The sequence below is a fragment of the Mytilus californianus genome, unplaced genomic scaffold (genome assembly GCF_021869535.1).
Source record: "Mytilus californianus isolate M0D057914Y unplaced genomic scaffold, xbMytCali1.0.p SCAF_9, whole genome shotgun sequence".
Taxonomy (NCBI): domain Eukaryota; kingdom Metazoa; phylum Mollusca; class Bivalvia; order Mytilida; family Mytilidae; genus Mytilus; species Mytilus californianus.
The window spans coordinates 14,448,888-14,472,068 of NW_026262745.1; the positions used below are offsets into that span (position 1 = coordinate 14,448,888).

Below are 23,181 nucleotides of genomic sequence, written 5' to 3' on the forward strand. Positions count from 1 at the left end.
GAGTTGTTTAAAAAAAGCTACTAGTAGTCAGTATTTGTCGTTTTTTATATCTTAATGTTTTAATCTATTTATAGAATTGGAATTTACATGCAATGAAAGATCTTTGATTGTTTTGTTTAATTTATTCACAACTTTACAAGACTCGGGACGATTTAGAGCTCGACATATGATATAGACACCTATCTGTTTTTGAAGACTAAAGGTTGCCCTCTAAATGTCTTTTGTTTATTTTCGTCGTTGGGGTGCCGTTTCGTTGACGTATACCCTATATCTCCTTTAAATTTATACCTGAGACGAAACAACTCATGTATATATAACCATTTAAATTATTCTTAAATGAACTTCTTTGTACTGAAAATACCCAGATTTAAAGAACACAATGAAATCTTCAAACGGAAGTATGATTGTGTATATACAGGGAATGTAAAACGAAACTAAGGTAAATCTTTTGGTTTTTAACTATTGTAATGGCGCTTTGCTGTAACAAGGTTCGTAAAGTAATTATGATTTGTAAAAAAAACCTGTGTTTATTTCTTAGTAATTTATCAATACACGTCTATGAGCATGTAATTGATATACACGTGACCAAATAAAAGTACGCTATGAACTCTTGTCCTGTATGCCGGTCATATATTTTCAAATAAAGGGAGAATGAAGATAGGCCTTTCTCACAGGCACTTGTCTCAGAAATTTTTTTTCCTATATACCTTGATATATTAAGGTATATAGGGGGAAACAAATCTGAGACAATTGCCTGTAGCCTTTCTGGATTTTCCTTCAAACATAAACATTTGAAAGGCAGGCATGAGTAAATACGCTGCAACGTTAGGAGAATTATGGCCAAAACATACATAAACAGAAAAGCCAAATTCATCTAAAGTCAACTTTGCTTGAGGGAGTTTGAAACTTAGTTTCTTCATAATTTCTTAATCTGAGATCGGGGAAAGATTTCAAGAAAGATTTCAATGTACTCAAATGAAATTTTATACGGTATAATGTTGGCAAATAGGAATAACATATGCATGTTACCGTTATCGTGAATGACTTGGGTATATAAATGATTATTATTATTGGTTACTTAGAATAATAGTAGGTTTTCTGTAGTAAGACCCTATATATGCTGACCCTGGCCGGGGTGTCCGTTTGCCTGTGCGTAATGAGGGTCTACATGAAGTTGGAATGAGAGCATTGACCGATATTGTAGTGCATGTCACGCTCTGAATCTGAAAGAACACTGTAACAACTTTTTTAGGGTTCCGTAGTAGGCCTGTCGAACATCCAATCTCGTTTATCATACAATATATATAGGACATCTCCTACTAGTGGCAGTCTAAAATTTCCGCATTTCGGGAGACCAGATTTGAAGCTTCTAATTCTTTGATATAATGTTTAATTTGTCCAAAATATTGATAAAAGATTTGTTACTGGACAATAAGTAAACGGCGATCAATCAATACCGTAAAAACGGTTACTGGATGATAACTTAATATTTCAACCCCGTAGTCGGACATTAAAAAATTGGAGTATTACTACATACAATGCAATTCAAATAAAGTTCAATTGTTGCAAAAAATTACAGTTCCAGATTTATGGACCTTTGATTTTGTCAAAATAATAACCGCTTCTTCGGTGATATCCTGAATTCGAAGAAATAGTTCAACCACCTTCGACTTTAAGCGTTGACTTATTAATATTAATAACCAGATTTATGCCATTGACTGATCTAAAGATGAAATGAAAAATGATCAGACATTTTAAAGTACACATTAAACCTGATTTTTCTATAACCTATGTGACTGTGTACCATGCGATACAGTTCAATGTAGCGTATGTCAAGATGACTTGCATATGACATTTAGAAATGCAGAAACAAAACGGTTACCAATTATAACCGTAGCTAGCTTGTGTCCGCATAACCTATCCAGTCAGGATAAATACCCAGATAATGTAATATTGTTCGTTTCCCTTAACACAGCTTTTATGTAAACGTCATTGTTTAAAACTATCTTTTATTACAATTTTTTGTTTTTGTTTCAGTACATGTCATTGTGGTTTTCGAAGAGCATCAGTTGCGGTTGTGCAAACCTTTTATTTGATTCACTCGCATATTATTTTATGTTCATAGTTCAGTTTTTCATATGAACCAAAACTATATATAGTAGTGTTTGAAAATTATCCACAATAAGATTATGAAGTTTATCCCAGAAGTCATATTTAGACAAAACTAAAGTGGGATTTACTGAAAATGCAACTAGTCAATATTTTCAAACGTCGTTTATTGAACAGCCCTTACGCTTTTGCATACTGACTTGAAGGAGGATTGCATTGCGACGTGTTTGTGTCAGTACACACGATAGCTTGTCGACTTCACCTTTCTTTTCAAATATTATATTGTTGTTTATGTAAAACAATTTAGAACTATAAGCCTGAGTGTATTGAACTAATTCAATGATATGAATAACACAGAAACAATCATTTGTCGGACAATCAATGACCCAGTTTTATTTATTTTTAGGTCTAAACGGAAAGATAAAAATGGGAAACACACAAGATCACACAGCTATGTTAAGTAAGAGGAATATGAAACTGTATCAATTTGCATGCATCCAACAAAATATATAGTGACGTCGCTGTTAGCATTCGGAAGTATCAAAATGTTTGAATTGTGTAAAGAAAAAGAAAACCATTTGTTTGGGCCGTGCGGAATTTATTAAACACAACTACTTCAGTCCAAATGGGATGCCCCATATTGGTAATCGGATATTTATGTTTATAGTAGCTAACATTGAAATAGTCTGACCCTACTAAACAAATTGTCTCGTTTTATAGTTGCGGTCCATTTTCCGTTCGTTATTCATGTTAATCCACTTATAATAACCTAAATCGTGAACTTTCTAATATGCATAAAATCCTTGCCACTCAGGAACGTTTTTCAAACATTTACCAATCTGTTAATACTGAAAATAACCTACTCTTACCGTTCATGATTATATTCTATGAAACAAATTTTTAAAGTTGTGAATTTTTTTGTAAGCAAAATTTTTAAGGGCTTTTTTTTAGGTTCCTAAAATTTTTTGACTGTGAATTGCGATAAATGTTTACTTTTCTATGGTACATTCACTTTTATGGCGTATTTGTGTCACAGGTGACTGCGCAACAATCCCGCTACTTTCGTCGTCAAGGGCATCATTGATTGCGACTTGCGGATTTTTTTCATTTTAAAGATCAACACGACGATTTGCTACTTGTGGGAATAAAGTGCCTAACTTTCCTCGCACCACATCAGTTCATCCCGGATTTTGATGGATCTTGAGTTGCTACAATCTTAGGTTTTTATTCCCTGTTGTGCTTTGAGGACCGTTGTTTGTGTTTTTGTTTTTTTCCCTTTGTCCCTTAGAGTACCGTTGTCTCTCTGATTTAAGGTTTTTGAATGCCTCTTTTGTATTGGATATTCTTTGTTCTGCGATTTAATTCTTATTTTACTGTGTAAACAAGATTTAGTCTTGTGTAGGTTTGAGGGTTTCTAACGGAGGTCAATTCCGAAAACCGCTTTTGACGCAAACAAATTTAATATGAAGTGTTAATTTCATATCAGCAAGTTAAATATGCCTATCACATAAATGTATTCACGCTATTTTTTATATACCCGAATCGAACTTTTCCTTGTCGACATGCTGCTGTCATTTCATGATGCGATGAGCATAATCTTCTAGTCAGATTTATCTATTCGATTGTTACAGTATACAGTTTGACGCATTCCTTGATAAATTTCTAGATTGAGATAATTTTCTTTTTTTCATAAGTGAATGATTAAACGATTATGAATAAAACATATTAATAAATATCGTAAGAATATACTTCAACAAGTAACTGAATGACGCAAAAATGATAAGTAGGACATCAAATCATATATGTACTTCTTGATGTCATGGATATGAATTACTTTAAATTAACCCTTTAGAAAAGCAAAGTTTCAAACAAAAACTAAGAATAATATTTTCGGGAAATATTTAAGTCCATGTTAATATATTTCCTGTTAAATAGGATAACAAATACTATGATAACAATCAAATAAATATTTGCACTTGTCATTTATCTATTTGTGTATAAGTTCACTACACAACTTTTAAAAATTACCACAGTATATTTCTTTTCTTCAAAATGTCAGCTACTAACAAACCGACACAGGAACCTTACCCACCAGTCAGCACTCCAAGTAGTACACAAGGCCAACGACACAGACCGAGACACCAAGGTTCTAGACAAAGTAGGCAGAGATTTGTGCAGATCGGAAATATAGCTCTCAGTGTTATAAAAGGGAACATAATACACCAAACGGTATGTATGATAACTCAGCATCAAAGTATATACTTCTACTTTTAATATACCTTTTTAGCTCACCGGGGCCCGAAGGGCCCCCTGTGAGCTTATGCCATCACTTGGCGTCGTCCGTCTGTCGTCGTCGCCGTCGTCGTCTGTCTTCGTAAACTATTTCAAGAAACTTCTCCTCTGAAACTACTGGGCCAAATACCTTCAAACTTAAACTGAATGTTTCTTAGTGTATCTGATTATAAATTTTAACCGAAGTTTTGATCCATCAACAAACATGGCCGCCATGGCTAAACATAGAACATAGGGGTCAAATGCAGTTTTTGGCTTATATCTCAAAAACTAAAACATTTAGAGAAAATCTGACAGAAGTAAATAGGTTCAATAGGTCAAGATCTATCACCCCTGAAATTTTCAGACGAATCGAACAACCCATTGTTGGGTTGCTGTCACTAAATTGGTAATTTTAAGGAAATTTTGCAGTTTTTGGTTATTATCTTGCATATTATTGAAGATAACGATAAGCAGTAAAAATATTCAGCAAAGTAAGATCTACAAAAAAGTTTAATATGACTAAAATTGTCAATTGACCCCTTAAGGAGTTATTGCCCTTTAAGGACAATTTTACACAATTTGTTCATCATGTTTGCTAACATTTAAAAATCTTCTCCTCTGAAATTACAAGGCTCAATACTTCTAAACTTTAACTGAATGTTCCTTAGGGTAACTGGTTTATAAATTGTATCCGAAGTTTTGATCCATTAACAAACATGGCCCTCATGGCTAAAAGTAGAACATAGGGGACAAAAGCAGTTTTTGGCTTATATCTCAAAAACTACAGCAGTTAGATCAAAAGTGAAAGAGGGTTAAAGTGATAAATAGGTCATGATCTATCTGTTATGAAATTTTCAGACGAGTTCGACAACCCATAGTTAGGTTACTGTTGGAAATAGTTTATTTTTATCAAATTTTACAGTTTTGGTTATTTTCTTTAATATTGTAATAGATAGAGAGAAAGAATAAATGGCAATAAATGTTCAGCTAAGTAAGATCTACAAATAAGTCAACATGATCAAAATAGTCAATTGACCCCTTAGGAGTTATTGCCCTTAAAACGTTTTTTTTACATATTTTGTGAAGGTCCAATTACTTTTTCAAAAGTCTTCTTCTATGAAACTACTTTGCCAAATACTTAAAAAACTATAATTGAATGTTTCTTAATGTATCTAGTTTATAGATTGTATTCGGGGATTTGATCCATTCAAAAACATGGCGTCAGTTTCTAAAAATAGAACATAGGGGTCAAATGAAGTTTTTGGCTTTCATCTCAAAAACTAAAGTAGTAAGAGCAAAACTGACATAGGTGAAAGTGTTAAACAGGTTTTTAGATCTACCTGTCAAGTAATCTTCAGACCAATAGGACAACTTATTGTTGTGTTACTGTCCAGAAATAGTTAATTTTTAGGAAATTTTACAGTTTTGGGTTATGTATTATCATTAATATTATTATAGAAAGAGAGAAAGTGTAAATGACAAAATTGTTGAGCAAAGTAAGATCTACAAATAAGTCAAATGCCTGAAACTGAAATTACAGCCAGGTGAGCGATATCAGGCTCTCATTAGCCTCTTGTTTCTCATTTAATGTAGTGCCTTATTTTTTAAGGTGGTACATAACACTACAGGGAGATAACTCTTTAAAAATCAGCTAAACGTTTTAATCATTTTCTATTGTTAAGGAAATATTAAGCTTCTCAATGATCAAAATTATTGTTTGTCAAACTGCTATATATCCAATGAAATTTTCCCGATAAAGTGTGTGGTTCAAGTTTTTTGAAATTTTTATATTTTTGTCAAAGGGTCAAAGTAAATATTTTGTCAAAATTTTATGAAAATTAAACGAGACAAATTAATTTTAGTTAAGGTGTTTGGTGACACCTTAATCTTTTTTTTAATACATGATCTATCCATAAAGGTGTAAATAAAACAAGGTCTTAACCTTGCTCTAGCTTTCTCTAACTGTATCTATTTTTCTACGATTTGAAGTAGTTTTAATTGCATTTTTAAAGCGAACTTATAATTCCGCAAGATAATCCAGTAGTATACATTAAAAAATATAATTTCTATTTAGAACCTTATTTCCTTATATTAAGTTAACAAAACCGAAACCAAAATTGCAAATTACACACTTCAAATATAAAGTTTCCTATCGAAACGGACAAGTAAAAAAATATACTAAGAGATGAGCTTTACTGTCAACATTCGTTGGTGATGAAATGCTTAATCTTATCTTTTGAAATCTGTAGACATCTCACGGTTACAAAATATCCCATGATACTACGCTGACTATCTAAATGAATTTAAGATCGCTGTTTATTTACTGTAATGTATATACTTTAATAGATTATTATTTATTTCCTTGTTTTATTTTTGACATAATTTGACTAAACTTTACTTACGAAACGCATTGGATGTGTTGATTGTGGGCGACCTACATTTGCGCGAATTTAAATATGACAAGCATTACATTTACGCGAAGAAATGGTATTACATTTGCGCGAAATTACCTTTAATTTTCCTGAGTTTTTACCTTGATTCAATCCTGAGAAAACCTGAATTTTACGTGTTGTTTTTTTTGTTGTTGTCTATCATATTTGTTTTTCGTTTGTTATTTTGAACACATATAATCATATCACATCTTCTTATTTCTTATAGTCAATTTTATAAATATATATTAGAGAAGTCTTTATTCGTTTATATAAACATTAAAAAGCCCTACATTTATGAAAAAAGAACACGTTTTGAATACAAAACAGTGACTATCCTGGAAAGGAACATTCATAGGATACAGTCATGAATAAAACACAGTATACATGTATATGATATCTACGGGAACCATCTATAAGTCTTGTGGCAGGAGATGACTTTCAGCATTCGTCTGTAGTTCTTGGCGAATTATTTTCGACAGACGTGTTGCAATGTGAGAAGCATTTTGACTTCTTTATTTTGTTACGAATTTGCTGTCTTTCTAATTTGCGTTTATCAATATCTTGGTTATGTTCGTGTGTTCCCGTTAGTAACACTTGACATTCTAAGTCAGTCATAATTCTACATTTGCACATTTGTTTGTGCATCTCCGGGAAATGTCTCTACTTTTCAACTTATAATCTATGTACGGAAAGAATATAAAAAAAAAAAAAAAATCAAGGACTTTTTTCCTTTATTTGTCTCAGAGATAATATGCTTTTTTTTAATTAATCCGCCCAAATCAAATGACTTTTTAACAGGTAAATTTCGCCATACATAATGCGTTTTGTCGCGCAAACGTAGGACCAATTCGCACAAACATAACGCGCCGACTGTGGTGTATTTATAAATAATTACATTACATGGATGCTTCATAAGAATCCGGAGGTTTGATTGTATTTCTCAATAAAATGCAATATTCATGACTGCACGTGCTACCCATGATACATTTCGTAACGTCACAACAATGCAATTTGAAAACAATCGAAAAACTTGATATAACTCGTAATTTCATAAGTATATGACATATATATAATTATAAGAATTGAATTCTTCTTTTTGGTAATTTTAGAGTTTTGTAAAAGCGTTGATCGTGTGCAGGTTTTAGTATGAAGCGCTTCATAATAAAATGTGCTTCGGTCAACCGTTTTACACCCCAATAAGAATACAAAAGAAGCATTTGATTCTTAAGTAATTTTATCCAATATGTACTTTAATATATGTTTATGCTTGCATTGTCTCCTTTGAATTTTAAATGTGAAAGAGAGATTAATGAAAAAAAGTTTCGAAGTTTCAACGAACGGTGTTTTATGTTCATCCCAGTTTGAAAGATTATTGAAGACTGCTCCAATATACGGTTATTTTCGCGGTTTTGGATTAGATAGAACAGTTAAGTAATCCCTGTATTCATTATTCGCGTTTCCATACTTTTAAATGTATTAGATGAACAGTGAAATGTTTTCGTAGTGTAAATTTCGCGGGTAAATGTCTACCGCGAAAAATTCCCGATACGGTAGCTCAATTTTGAAATTTGATGATCTAAAGTATAATTATATAAGCCACAGTTTAGTACAAAATAGGAATTTTTGTTAAACAATTTTCGTAATTACAGACTGACGTATTAGTCAATAGCGCAGTACCAGATTTAAATCTTAGTAAAGGAAGAGCATCCAAAGCTTTATTAGAAGCTGCTGGAGATAGCATACAATCGGAATGCACGGACCAGTATCCGTCTGGTATCAACAGCAAAACAGTGGCAATAACTGGTCCCGGCAATCTTCATTGTAAGGCCATATTTCATGTGACATTACCAAGATGGCAAGCTCAGGGAGACGAAAAGGTAGTGTAACACTTTCTCGTCGCCAATTATTAAGAAAGCATTATTTCTACTTTTAAATGTACCAGTATTGGAAGTCAGTACTATTTGGACCCCATGATACATCCCCCCATTATTGTGAAATATAAAAGTGCAAAGTTCGTTAAAGTTTTATCGACATTAGTTTAGAATGATTTTTAAAGTAATTCATTTACATTTCCGTTGTTTAGAATTAAAATTAAGATTAAGTTAATTCTAATTTTTATTGGAAATCAACTTCGTAAAATTTAAAAAATTATTCATTTAGTGCGAGAAGTCTTAGAATGGTCTCAATAAAAACAGTGTACATAGTAAATCCTGAAAATTCGTCTTGTACTTTCTTATTCTTTTTAGAACATAGATCTCGTTGTACGTAACTGCCTGGTGGAAGCGAACAAACAGAAACTAACATCGATGTCTTTTCCTGCACTTGGAACAGGATTCCTGAAATACCCACCAAGGACTGTAATTTCTTCAATGTTCAAAACTGTGGAAGATTTTGCAAAAACGAATCCCAATTCAACAGTCAAGGTTGTGAACTGTATCGTTTTTTCTGGGGACAGTGATACTTTTAAGGTACAGAATAATTTTTTCTCCTTTTGTAAATATTTATTTTGTAATAATTGTTTTTATATCGTATCACTGACACGATTTAATACATTTTTTTAGAGATACATTTGAGTAAAAATACTTAAGTGAATGAAGAAACACGAAAGATAGATACAAACTATTGAAACTTTATAATGTAAAGAACTAGTTTAACCCCGCCACATTCTGTATGTGCCTGTCCCAAGTCATGATCCTTAATTCAGTGGTTTTCGTTTGTTGCTGTATATCATATTTGCTTTTCGTTCATTATTTTGTACATAAATCAGGCCGTTAGTTTTTCATTTGAATTGTTTTACATTTGTCATTTCGGGGCCTTTTATAGCTGACTATGCGGTATGGGATTTGTTCATTGTTGAAGGCCGTACGGTGACGTTGTTAATTTCTGTGTCATTTGGATTCTTGTGGATAGTTGTCTCATTAGCAATCATACCACATCTTCTCATTCTATATCTACAATTTTGTGCCGACATATTTTTACGATTTTCCCTGCCATTGGGCTGTTGTCAATTTGACATATAAATACATTTATTTTTATTCATAGATCATTCAATGTATTATACCTAATGCAAAAGCCATGTTTCTAAAATGTGTTTACGTTGACAGGAGTTTCTAGAAGAAGCAAAGTCAAAGGCAACTAGCAAAGGTAAAGAAGTATATTAGACAAAATGTGGCATTTCAATCTATGTTTTCCAAAATATAGTTCATAGCATGCTGATCTCCAAAATAAAATGAATACTGATATGCCAATGAGCTAGAATCAATCGGAAGATTGTTTAATAAAATTTGCTCTTTTGTTCATATTTTGTAAATCACCTAGTTCCTTTATATGATTTTTAGTTTAAAGCAACCATATGCACAGGATTTATTTGTTTTTACACAGTTTGATTTAGAAGAAAACCGACATGGTTATAAAATACAAATAATTACACCATTACTAACACAATTCTATATTAATATTCTTGTAATGGTTAGAAAATACATCAAATAACACCATTACAAACTTAATCCCAATTTTATATTCTATTTTTAGAAATTTACCTGTGACGTCACTTTTTGTGGCGTTGATACATTCGTGTGACGTACAGTTCATTATTCTATTGTGATGTATTTGTGTTCTGTCGTAAATTAATTTTAGGTTTTCGTTGTTATTCCCTGGTTTACATATTGAAATATACTATTATATTATTTATTTTTGTATTTCTCCGTCCTGAATGTTCTTGCATTTATTTGTACTGTATTCCTGTCACGTAATGTTGTTATTTTACCGGTATTTTTAACATTGCCATAAAAGCGGGAGGTTTGGCTAGCCATAAAACCAGGTTCAAACCACCATTTTTTCTTAAAATGTCCTGTACCAGGCAGGAATATAGCAGTTGTTATCACATAGTCCGTGTCTATGTATGTTGCCGTTTGTTTTTGTAGCAGTTCAGTGTTTCTGTTGTTCCGTTTTGTTTCCTCTTATAGTTGATGTGTTTCCCTCAGTTTTGGTTTGTGACCCGGATTTGTTTCAGTTAAGGCGAAGTGTACGTAATTGCACGCCTCTAGCGGAATTCAGGATAAAAAAACGTGCGTCGTTAGTTACGCGGGTTATCTCCCCTACTCCATGAAAGGAAAAATGGGCACATGAAAGAGAAATGACTTCGTGCGGTCTATCATGAATTCAAACAAGTATTCATGTGCTATCTCAAAACTTCAAAGAAATAATTAGAATGACTCCAATCAGAAATCTGAGTATCCTATTGTGAGTTAGTCTGACTCTATTACCACTGTTTTTGTTTTAGACACGCAGGAGCAGGTACACAATACGACTCGTGTTTATTTCAACAGAAGGTAAAAACGCCTAAACAACAAAATTATAACCAAATAAAAAATAAACCAGTGACAATTCTGCTTCTATTCGTATCAAATTCATTAAAATCAAACCAGAACTGACCCCACAATATTTTTTGAAAAACCATAGTTTTGAATGAAATGCACAGTGTACTGTAGATCCTGTAGCGTAAAATTGTAGGTAACGAATAATTATATTGCGTGTGAATTTGTGTCTTGAACAAGAAAGACGTTTGGCAAGTCCGTTTTTATGCAATTGAAAATTTTATGATGTTTTATATTTTATTATTTATGTAAAAAGTATAAAAGATACTAAGGGGTAATCGACCACTAGTACAACATTTATAAGCCGAAGAAAAAGCCAACAGCAAAAAAAACCCCATCAGATTCCGTCCACAAAACATTACACACTCAGAAACTAACAATTGTTCACTATTACATTTATCTCAGAATATGTAAAATCGATGTCATCCAAATCTCAGTTTTCAAGGTGCAGAAAATAAACAGGTGTCTTCTATTCCGTCCGCAATTTTTGGGGAAAGTAAAATCTAAATTTAGAACCATGGTTGAAACTGAAACTACACATGTATGATAAAAATAGAACGTATTATTTTTTCTTAATCAAATTCCGATTTCGAAGGGATAGCGAAATTTGTTCTCTTTTGTTGTGCTTTTGTGTATCATTCAGCAGTAGTATAAGGTAGGGGAAGAAGGGGTAGGGGTGAAGAATAATAGTTCTACAATGTCGGGGCTTTTTATAACCCGGCGACTATATACGGTATGGATTTTCTCATTGTTGAAGGCCGTATGATTGCCTATAACAATTGCTTACATCCACATCCTTTAAGGTAGCTGGGGTGTCTAAATGTTGGACGATAGATTTTTCTTAAACTTCTGTAAGACTTCTGTGTCAATGTAATTTTTAATTTCAATATAAAAACTGGGGATTACGGACCTTGTTTTTTCGTAATAACACATTGAAATTAACGAAATTTGGGTTATTTTATATTGTTGATATAGGGGAAACTTAAGTTTTCCTTATTGCGGAAACATTAAACGATAGAATTGGCTAAAATTCGATGAGAGAATTGCTTTTCATTAATAACTCCGAATTATCAAATAAAAATAAGGGGTCACGGTCCTTATTTTCTTGAAAAAATCCCCAAAAATTTTAAATATACTTTACGACACTTAATTTCTTGATAGTTCAATCTTTAAACTTCAAGTTTTAAGTATTTTGTTGTATATTAAATGATACTTGGTAAAATATTTTTAAAACAAAAAAGTTTTTGCAATTAACATGATCAGAACGGACGCTCAGAAAAAGACACCCGATCTACCTTAAACGTGGTAGATAGTTGTCTCATTTGCAATCATACCACAGCTCCTTATGTTCATATTATATTAACAAAACTGCAATTCATTTGCATTATATACAGGAACAATTTGTATGGCACTATACTAGGTAAACTCGTATAGCATCGCTCTTGGTACATTCTTATAGCATTACACCAGTACATTAATTTATAGCATATCACTATGCACAAAGCTTTAGCATTACACAATACACAATGCTATAGCATTATACACAATATACGCAATGCTAAGTCTAACACTGGGAATGATCTGTGCTACGTGAAGTTAAAACTCCGATCTGTTTTACTTTGCTAAAATTCATATGCGGGTTCTTCTTTTGACCTTATTACAGTCATAAAAATTCTCAAGATAATATGCAGATGCAGTTTTCTTATTTTTTGGGAGTCGTGCATGTGGATATTAAACAAATTATGGAACAAAAAATTATTTCCTTTTTTACTTAAAATCTCCAGCAAACATTAAATCATGCTTTGTCGTGTAGTTAAAGAAAAGGGAAAGCGATCCAGACAGGAAATTTTTTAAATAAAATTGCAGAGTTGTGTCACGTGCACGCGTGTGAACCTGACAAAAAATGGGCTTTGTGCGCAATCCCTCGAATAGCGCCGGAAATGGTGAGGATGAAAAGATGCAGCAAATTATATTCACTTTTTTAAAATACAAACATGCAGAAATAAGATTTTAAAAAAGACGTGTATACGCGATCCCAATATTATAACCGATTATTTAAATACGTATAGAATCATTCTGTCAACGCTGTGTTTACTGGGACAATTTTAAACTTGATATTTGATTCATAATTATTAGAACATTACAATATAAAAAAAGAACATGTGGCATGAACGCCAATAAGACAACTCTCCACAAGAGTCCAAATGACACAGAAATTAACGCTTGAGCATTTGCAATAATTAGGAAAATGGGTTATACACACTCACGATTTTGTTACGACACTGTACGGTATTACGTTATAGAGTAGAAATTGTGATGACGTTACAGTAGACATCAATAACGTCGCCGATTGTTTTTATTCTTTCCCCTAGAAATCAAACTTCCACAGGATATAGCTTGAAAACTAGCACGGTTGCTAAGGACTTTCTTTGCACCAATGGGTTCGTCGTTCATTTTTGAATCGCATATCGATTTTAAAAAAAATTCTGTGGAGCAACGAATTAGAAAATCTTGATAAAGTAAAAATATCTGCCGATTTTTATGATTTTCCCTATATATCCTTTGTATTTTTGGCTTATCATGCTGTTAATTTCAACAGCTTGTATCTGAAAAACGAAAACGGTTACCCCCTTTTTTTATTTTATTGTGTGATGTATTTTTACAAGCAGAATCCACATGTAAAATTTTAAAAAATTCTGTGGAGTAGTTAATTACGTACACTTCGCCTTAAATCGATTTATGACCGTTGAACAGCGGTATACTACTATTGCCTTTATTTATTAAGATTATACGGGAAAACACGCATAAGTGATTAGAAAACAAATAAATAATTTGGTTTGGAATAAAAACGCGAAGATACTGTCTATAAATACCTTATGGAAATTAAACTGAAAAAAAAAAATTGGGGTTCGTTTTCTTGCTAGGTAAAATAACTACAATTCATTATGAAATTATAAGGTCTCTGAATGATCTCGTTGTGTATATACAGTTTTAAATGATCAATTATATCAAAAGCTTGTACACGTATGTATTTGTACACAAAATTATTACACAAGATGCAATAACATAATTTTGTCTTCATTTAAATGAAAAGTCCTTTAATTAATTTCCTTATTCAAGATTGATTCAAGAGTACTCTTATAGTATGCTCTTCATCTTAATATGCACCGGAAATAATTTGATAGACGTACAATAGTTCATTCCTTCGTTTGTTCTCATTTTAAATTTGAAAAATGAATTCGTTTTAAAAATTATAATATATCAACGGAACTGCGCTTTCATAGCTGTTCACTTTCTTAATGGTTGCTCAATTATCCTTAACTTTTAACGTGACGTCCATACCTGACACAGAAATAAAGACGATACCCAGCCTCGACGTAATTAGTACTCTTGGATACTCATACATAGCTATATAAATGCCATTGTAGAACAGCATTTTGGAGTAACTAATGAACTTCATATAAAACTGATGTAGGTTGATAATTTAGCTAGTATCAAAGTGTCAGTATGGAATCTTAAGCTCAAATATTAAAAAAAAAAATAATGAAGAAAAATAGCGGAATCGTACACAGTCCAAATTAAATGTGATCCTGTACTCCGAAATGTCAAACTTTTTTCTGCCATGAATGCATAACATTTTATTTGATTCTTACGCTATATCCAGTAGTAAGTCAAGAAAATCTGTAGATTTTATAGATAATATTTTTCTTCTTTAATTTCAAGGTCTACAGGAAAAAGACATGGTAACCCGAAATTCTCTGGATGCTAACATTGGCACTATCAGTGTTAACATTGCAGTAGGATCTATCATAACTGAACGAGTAAGGATAGTTAAAAAAAAAAAGACGACGTTTGCAAAAAAATAAGAAGAACGCATCATTTATATCATACAGGGTCATTTCAGAACTTTGGAAACACATTCAAACAGTTCAGTAGTTATTTTCAATCAACACTGATCAAACTTTATTTATATTGTTTTATATAAGCTATAGTCACACCTAGTGCGAGATTACTCTGACGTCTGACGGCCTTTTCAATGACTTATTGGGACCGTGGTACCTAAAAAAAGTCTCAAAGGCAGTCAGACGTCAGAGCAATCTCGGACTAAAAGAGAGACGAAAGATACCAAAGGGATATTCAAACTCATTAGTCGAAAACAAACTGACAAAGATATGGCAAATAAACGAAAAACGATTAAAAGACAAACAACGGTACACAAAACACAACATAGAAAACTAAAGACTGAGCAATACGAACCCCAACCGGGGATGATCTCATGTGCTCTGGAAGGGTAAGCAGATTTTGCTCCACATGTTGCAACCGTCGTGTTGTTCATGTAAGTATAAATCATGTGATAAGTCTAATTCGGTATTTCATATTTGATGAACTAATTAACACCTTGATACTCATATCTGGGTGTGTGTACGTGCACAAAAGAGGATGTTTAAAACTAAAAACATATATGGTTTTCTAAACTTGGATTTACAAGATTACCTGATAATAATTAAATAAATTTGAAAAAGTAGTTTGTAAACTATTTTACAGAACACGGTTTCAAATTTTCTATCTTTAAGTAAACATACATTTGAAGATAATTTTTTTAATAATCTCCGTTTCAGTACTAGTGCATTCAATGATTTTATATAAATTTTTGTAATTGCTTTTTTTCCGTTGTTTCGTAGGCAGACGTAATTGTGAATAGTTGTCCCTCTGATATGAAACTTGATGCAAGACCAGGATTAGCAAAGGCTATGTATGAAGCTGCAGGAAGTGGATTACAGGCTGAAATAGACCAAACATATCCCAATGGTATAAAAATTGGGGACCTTGCTGTGACTGGCGGTCATTCACTACATTGTAAAAAGCTCTATCACGGATGTATGACATCTTTCTATGCAAAGAAGGAAAGTGGAATGCTTCCAGAGAAGGTTTGTATTAATACCTCTAATGTATGTTCGATACCTCCCTAACGTATTTTCGATACCTCTTTAACGTATGTTCGATACATTTAAAACAAAAGGGAAATTGCATAAAGACTATTAACATCCAAATATTTTTGGTTTTTCTTTTAAACATATGAAATGAAAAGTGTTATTTATGACGCAAGACTCTTACGTGTCCTTTGAATATTTGTGAGCCCTTTTTAATCTCATCGACCATTTATCAAATAAAAAAAAATATCATAACTTTATGATTTGGGTTTCTATGGATTTAAATAAAAAATTCTGGAAATATTCCATGCATTTGTATATTTGTTTGATTGATGATTCTACGTTATAAAAAAATACCTAGAATGTCGATCAGTATAAGAATGTTAATGCTATGTCATGTAAATTTTGTATTTAGAAAGTAATATTGAAACCATAATTCATTTTTTGCTTTCAAAATATTTCATGCTACTTTTGTGTTTGTCTAGGTTCTACAAAGTTTTGTAACAAAATGTCTAGTCGAAGCTAAAAAGAATTCAGTCCAAAGCATAGTATTTCCGGCGCTAGGAACAGGCTTTCTGAAGTTTCCACCCAAAACTGCTGCTACTAATGTAATAAAGGCAATTAGAGAATTCGAGACGAACAATTCGCCATCAACCCTTAAAACGATTAAAATTGTTATTTTTGGTGGAACAAACGATTGGAGCTCAGTTGAACAGGTACTCGCATATTTAAATATGATTATGACTCACATTGAAGATAACGGAACAGTTTGAAGTATTAGCAATTTTATATTTTCTAGAGTAATAATATGCATATATTTCATATAGGTAACACACTGCAGGTCCAATCATCTTTGTGTTGTCTGTGTTTTCTTAGTTTGTACATTACTTTGTGTCAATTGAAAGTAAGATTTCAATATGATTTTGTCATTTTATCTAATTTTGAATTCGTAGTGAGAGTCAATATATAAGATAACTTTTATTTAGTGACATTACGAGCTTCGAATGGTTTTTGATTATTTATGGTATTTTTGGTATTATGGCGAATAGAAAAAGATTAGTAAATTCAATTCATCAAATTAATTATAAATAAAAACAAATTATTCTTTTTAAATTATGCAAAACGGAAATTGTTTGGTAATAGTTTTGTAACTTAACTGTTTTATACCTCTGCTGGTGGACTATCATTCCCCGAGTGAATCAACAGCTCAGTAGTCAGTACTTCGGTACTGACATGATTTATAAAAAACCTTTTTAAAATTGTCCGTTTATAGATTTTGAAATTATAAAGAAACTAAGGTTTTTACTCCCTCTGGCAAAGTTGACCTTCGATGGATTTGGCTATTTTTTAATACTTTTGGTCATATAGCTCTTCAACTGTTTCGGTCCTTATACATCCTCGGCTTTGAAATATTTGGCTTTGAGCGTTCCTGATGAAGGTAAATCCAGAAAAACGCTTCGGACACATGGAATTAAAAACGTGTTGTTTTCGCTTATTATACTGTAAAGCATTAAAATAATTAGACTTAAAAAGCAAACCCACTGTTTAAAAACGACAGACACCAATGAGTGCAAGTGTTTACTGTAATGTGCAAATAGTGATGTGTCAATAAATTGTAAGACATTGGTGTGTTATTTTGCAGGCATACACATCAGAAGTGACTTCAACAGGCAAAGGAGGTATTATACTCACTTACAAGATATATTCTTCCTTAATGGTTTTGTTAATTGTTAAGTGTATCTTCAAAAATGTGGTATCATGAAAATAACATTTAGAACGTCATGGAGGCACGATGAATGGTATTATTTATTATTTTTACTTTGAAGGTTAAAACTGACATGAGCTTCGGACGCACGAAATTTATAAAGTATTATTTTCATTTGGATGCAATTCTAGGTGCAAATGGTGAAAGTTACTAACAAAATACTCATGTAGATATAATTATAATTATCGCAATTCACATACAGATATCTTGACTAGAAGCAGTCTTGTTGGCTGCTTAGTAGTGTCATTAGTTACTGACCAAATTGTAACGAAGATAAAAAAAAAATATGTATCACAATTTAGATCTTTATTAAAAGCAGTCTTTTTGGCTGCTATTTAGTGTCATTAGATATTGTGTGCCCGAGCTTCAAAGGGGATCTTTTTTTTTATATATGATGTATATTTATTTCAATGCCTAAATGGCAAATGTTTCCATTAAAAGTTAGCTTAATAATCCTCTGGTAGCAACCATGCGATTTCATCTCTGGTTCTGCGAAAATTTTATGCATTTAAAAGAAATAGAATAATGTTTTTTTTTTATTTTCAGCTACTGCAAGTGTAGCTCAAGCACCATCCCAAACACCAAAACGTGGTACAAGAGCTTACCTTGGTCATAAATATAAAGAGGAGCCCAGAACGCCATCATATTGGACACACTTCAAGAATAATAAAACCATAAAAGAATGGAATACTACCCAAAAGGGCAATCCGTACAAAGTTTCGAGCGTTGACCAAAAAACGTATAAATCAATTTCTAGAGCATTTAGCAATACTGGAGGGTCCACGATAGTTCGAATCGAAAGAATAGAGAATATATTACTCTTTGAGCAGTACATGCAAGAGTGTCAAAGAACGTTCCGTAAGGCGTATGTTACCAATAAATGCACACCGCTCAAAGATGTACAACAATCGACTGGTATTGCAGTTACTATGACGCACATTGATAAAGAAATGACCGAGCATTTACACGACGAAATTAATGAATTTTATTTGTTTCATGGTACAAAAGTTGCAGTAGTTGATGTTATCACACAACAGGGTCTTGATAGTAGGCTTGCTTCATCGGGACTGTTGGGGACAGGAGTGTATGCTGCAGATATGGCAGACAAATCGGCTGGTTATACAGGTAAAGTTAAATTGGGAACTGATACCTATCTAGTTGATATGGAGTGGAAAAATCCCTACAAACGTTTTAAAAAAATCAAACATTTTAAATCGTTACATCAATTATTTTATCATCTATTGACAAAATGATATTTGGGTGTAATAAATAAGCTTTAACCGAGCAGCACAAACAAAGACATCTAAAGGTCAGCAAAAACAAACGTTAATACACTATACTAAGCTTTAAATGGTCATGAGTTTAGAAAAGTTGCAAAAAAATCAATGGAAAATATCAAAGATATGTCATTAACAAAAATTCCGACAACCTCTGACGATGATCTAGTTTCGGACAGGTACATGAATATGTGGCGATGTGAAACGAGTTTTAGACCTAAAATTTTCCGTTTTTAATCAATCAGAATTATATAATAGTAGACTATGAATTTCAATGATTGTATTTAATTAAATATAAAAAGTAAAATCACAAAAATACTGAACTCCGAGGAAAATTCAATCGGAAAGTCCCTAATCACATGGCAAAATCAAATGACAAAACACATCAAACGAATGGACAACAACTATAAATGCAATAGACGATTTATTTTGTAACACGTTTTCACAGAACACTGATAGCTATACTAGTACAAACATAAGAATGGAATCGGATAAAAAAGTTGGTGGAAGATAAAAAGGTTACATGTAAAACTAATAATTCGAAGAGAAACTGACAACCAACAAAAAACGAAAGACGACAATAAGACAACCAAGTCCACAAAACACTACAAAGAAACAAAACACTAAACTAAACAAACCCACCAAAAGCTGGGGTGATCTCAGCCGATTGAATGCTTGAAATGTGCAAATGTATTGTGACTTCTCAAAGTCAAATATGATGAATTTTAAGCACTCGGTTAATTTGAAAATATTTATAATTCATTTCAGATCAAAATCAAAACGGAGAGAGCAAGATGTTTCTAATGAGAGTTTGCTTAGGTGACATTTTCATTACAAAAAACACTAAATCGTTTAAAAGACCTCCTTGCAAAATGTGCAGCAATGATTTGTGTACAACACATTCTGAACTCTTTGATTCCGTAGTTGCAGAATTCAATAGAAGGGAATTCGTCGTGTATGATAGCAGTAAATGTTACCCGGAATATATCATAACGTATAAATGACAGTTTTTTTAGGAAATTTTAATTCCATTTTTTCTGTTGCAAATCATAATTATTTACATTGAATGTCTTTGATTCTATCGTTTGTTCATTAATGTCGGTAACTACAACACTCTTGCAAAGAATAAAGTTCAGGCAATTGCATTATGTGAATGTTATTGATATTGAAAGTATATTTTCTGCCTGATATATTCAAATGAAATGTTGATTTATTAACTTGAGAAAAAAATGTTTTATTTATATACATGTATATTGAACAGATGTTTATTGAAATTGAAATATAAATGTGTCAGCATGGTATATTCAAATGAAATGCTAATTAATTTATGAAAAAAATGGTTTTATTTATGTATATATTCAAGATTTTTCTTAAAACTGATATATAAATGTATGTTTGCATATATCATGTGAATAAAAAAAAGTATGTTCATAAAGTTTCTAAAGAACATATTGCATAAAAAGGATGCATATCAGTTATTAACAGGTATATTGTTCAGTACAACAAACTACACCAATTAAGTACTTACAACAGACCCCTCTGCGAAAAATAAACCCGTACCAATCGATACCTGTTATGGCTGACTATACGGTATGAGTGTTGCTCATTGTTAAAGACTAAGAGTCAATAAATACCATGTGCAAATTGTATATATATCTAAATTTATAATTCGCAAAAAGTACATTTTACATCAAATAATTAAAGCTCGTAATATTTGCAATTCATTAGTAGTAGAGATATAGAAAGAGTAGACTGGCGAATTTGGCATAATGTTACAATTTGACACACAGATGCTAAGAAATAATAAATAGTATAAGATATCACATCCCTATTTTTATCGTGATGTTTGTTTTACAGATAGGAAATTAAGATACGATCCATACAAACTTATTTTTGAATAAAGTCATTCTTAAAGGTTATGAATTTAGCATTGTAAAAAGATATTTGAATATTATCTTTATCGATACTAACGTTTGTTTGAATATTTATGATTTGAGTCCTACTTAAACATATATTGTTATCCATATATAAACACTTATGGTCCTTCATCCGATACTTATATTTTGGCATTGATCATAATCATGCCTTTATCAGACTGCTCATGATGTTTTTGTCCTGAATCCATCATAGGTGTTCTGATTGAAATTTAAGTCTGGCTTAACATGTTTTTTACTTGTTGAAGTTGGGCTTTCAACTAACTTTCAGTAACTCTTAAATCGATACTTTGGTCTTGTTGTTTTTTGCTTTTGTGCAAAGCAACGAGCAGATCAGTCAATCCCTTTCCAATTGATTTTTACAGTTTGTTCTTAAATTGTGTTGTTACATTTCTGTCCCAGGTAAAGGGAGGGTGTTACATTACTGACCCTGGTAAAGGGAGGGATACGCGCTTACAAACATGTTAAACCATTTGCATCATTTGCGAGCTTATTTAAAGCCAGGAACATGTAATCCATATTTGTTTTTGTTTGTTGTTGTCTACCATATTTGTTTTTCGTTTGTTGCTGTCTGCCAGATTTATTTTTCGTTCATTGTTGTAATATAAACCATGCAATTGGTTTTCCTTTTTGAGTTGTTTCAAATTTTGTCATACAGGTGCTTTGTTAGCTGATGGTATTATTTTATTCCTTATTCCTGACGGCTGTAAATGTGTCTTGTAAATGTTTACATCCTTTTCCTTTGGTCTGAACATAGTTGGTTCATTGGCAATCATACCTAATCTTAATACTTATAAACTTTTCTGTGTTTTTACAATACTGTATTTTTGATAAATATAATATGAAGTAATTTTGTTTTGATAATACGTCAATGTGACAGCAAACCAACAACACCAACGTACTTTCACATACAGATAAACAACAGCATGGTCGTTGACATATATTAACAATATATCAAACTACATAAACTTCAGCGCAGACAAGTTGTGAATCTAATTTCATCAGCTACAAAAGATCTGCCATTAGTATCAAATCCCATAATAGGTATAAAAACCATTAATATAAAACTAAAGACAGACAACCGATAATAAAGGTCATTACACACTTTAAGCGTGAGAATAAGGTAAGTTTCACAATAACGTTATCAAATGTATCGCTCTGTATAACGCTTAATGTTTGAAAAAAATGTTCCGCATGCTGTCAGCATCCGTTTAATTTATTGATTGTTTTTTTTTAGTTGTCGTTAGATGCTCATGAACATTTGACGATATTTTCTATTTGTTGCTTGTTTGTTATGTTCATAGTTTTCTTATTGTACCAAGATCAAATTATACTTATAGGATATTCGTACAAATAGTGTAGTTGCTTTAGAAAATATTGTTGGGTAAAGTCAAAGGTTTTAATGAAAATCGATCCACATAATTAACAAATAACAAAAGCTTTAAGGAGCGTTCGAATCGACTATCCTTCAATGGCTTTAATGTAATGTTATAAGTTGTAATACGTGGTTTTCGTTTTATTCCGTCATTGTAAAATGTGAAATGAATAACTTTAATCTGTTTCGGATTATTTAAAAAATCTATCTTGCTAATTCTTTTAATGCAAATAAGTACGGAAAAGTAAATGTTATGTTGTCATTCAATTTGTTTAACCTTGTCGGCGACAAACAAGATTTATGAAACAGAAAACAGAGATTTTATGTAGTATAGTTTGCGATGAAAGCTCTACAGTTTCTACTTATTTGGTTCTTTGTTATACATGTCACAGGTAAGTCTATAACTTTGCTATATCATAAAGAATGTATGCACATTTAGAATAATAAATAAAAGGATAACAGGGAATAAAAAAACATAGACGGTACAAAATAAAGGCAACAGTAGTATACCGCTGTTCGAAACTCATAAATCGATAGAGATAAAAACAAATCCGGGTTACAAACTAAAACTGAGGGAAACGCATCAAATATAAGAGGAGAACAACGACACAACAAAAACACAACATTAAAATGTAACACACACAGAAACGAACTATAATATAACAATGGCCATTTTCCTGACTTAGTACAGGACATTTTAAGAAAAAA

The 23,181-nt window shown here is 32.0% G+C and overlaps 1 protein-coding gene across 2 annotated transcripts; it reads left to right on the forward strand.

Moving 5' to 3' along the window:
- Positions 1-338: 338 nt before the first annotated feature.
- On the forward strand, positions 339-21,081 carry LOC127716715 (protein mono-ADP-ribosyltransferase PARP14-like). Of its 2 annotated transcripts, XM_052222960.1 has the most exons (12): positions 339-439; positions 2,516-2,569; positions 4,169-4,338; positions 8,465-8,692; positions 9,062-9,283; positions 9,920-9,959; positions 14,915-15,012; positions 15,874-16,119; positions 16,608-16,838; positions 17,765-17,801; positions 18,434-19,012; positions 19,933-21,081. In XM_052222960.1, the coding sequence occupies exons 2-12, from the start codon at positions 2,536-2,538 to the stop codon at positions 20,166-20,168; spliced, it is 2,121 nt and encodes a 706-aa protein (XP_052078920.1). In that variant the 5' UTR covers positions 339-439; positions 2,516-2,535; the 3' UTR covers positions 20,169-21,081. The 2 variants fall into 2 exon arrangements, with proteins under 2 accessions (XP_052078920.1, XP_052078921.1); XM_052222961.1 differs by lacking the exons at positions 17,765-17,801; positions 19,933-21,081 and having other exon boundaries at positions 18,434-18,585.
- Positions 21,082-23,181: the final 2,100 nt, after the last annotated feature.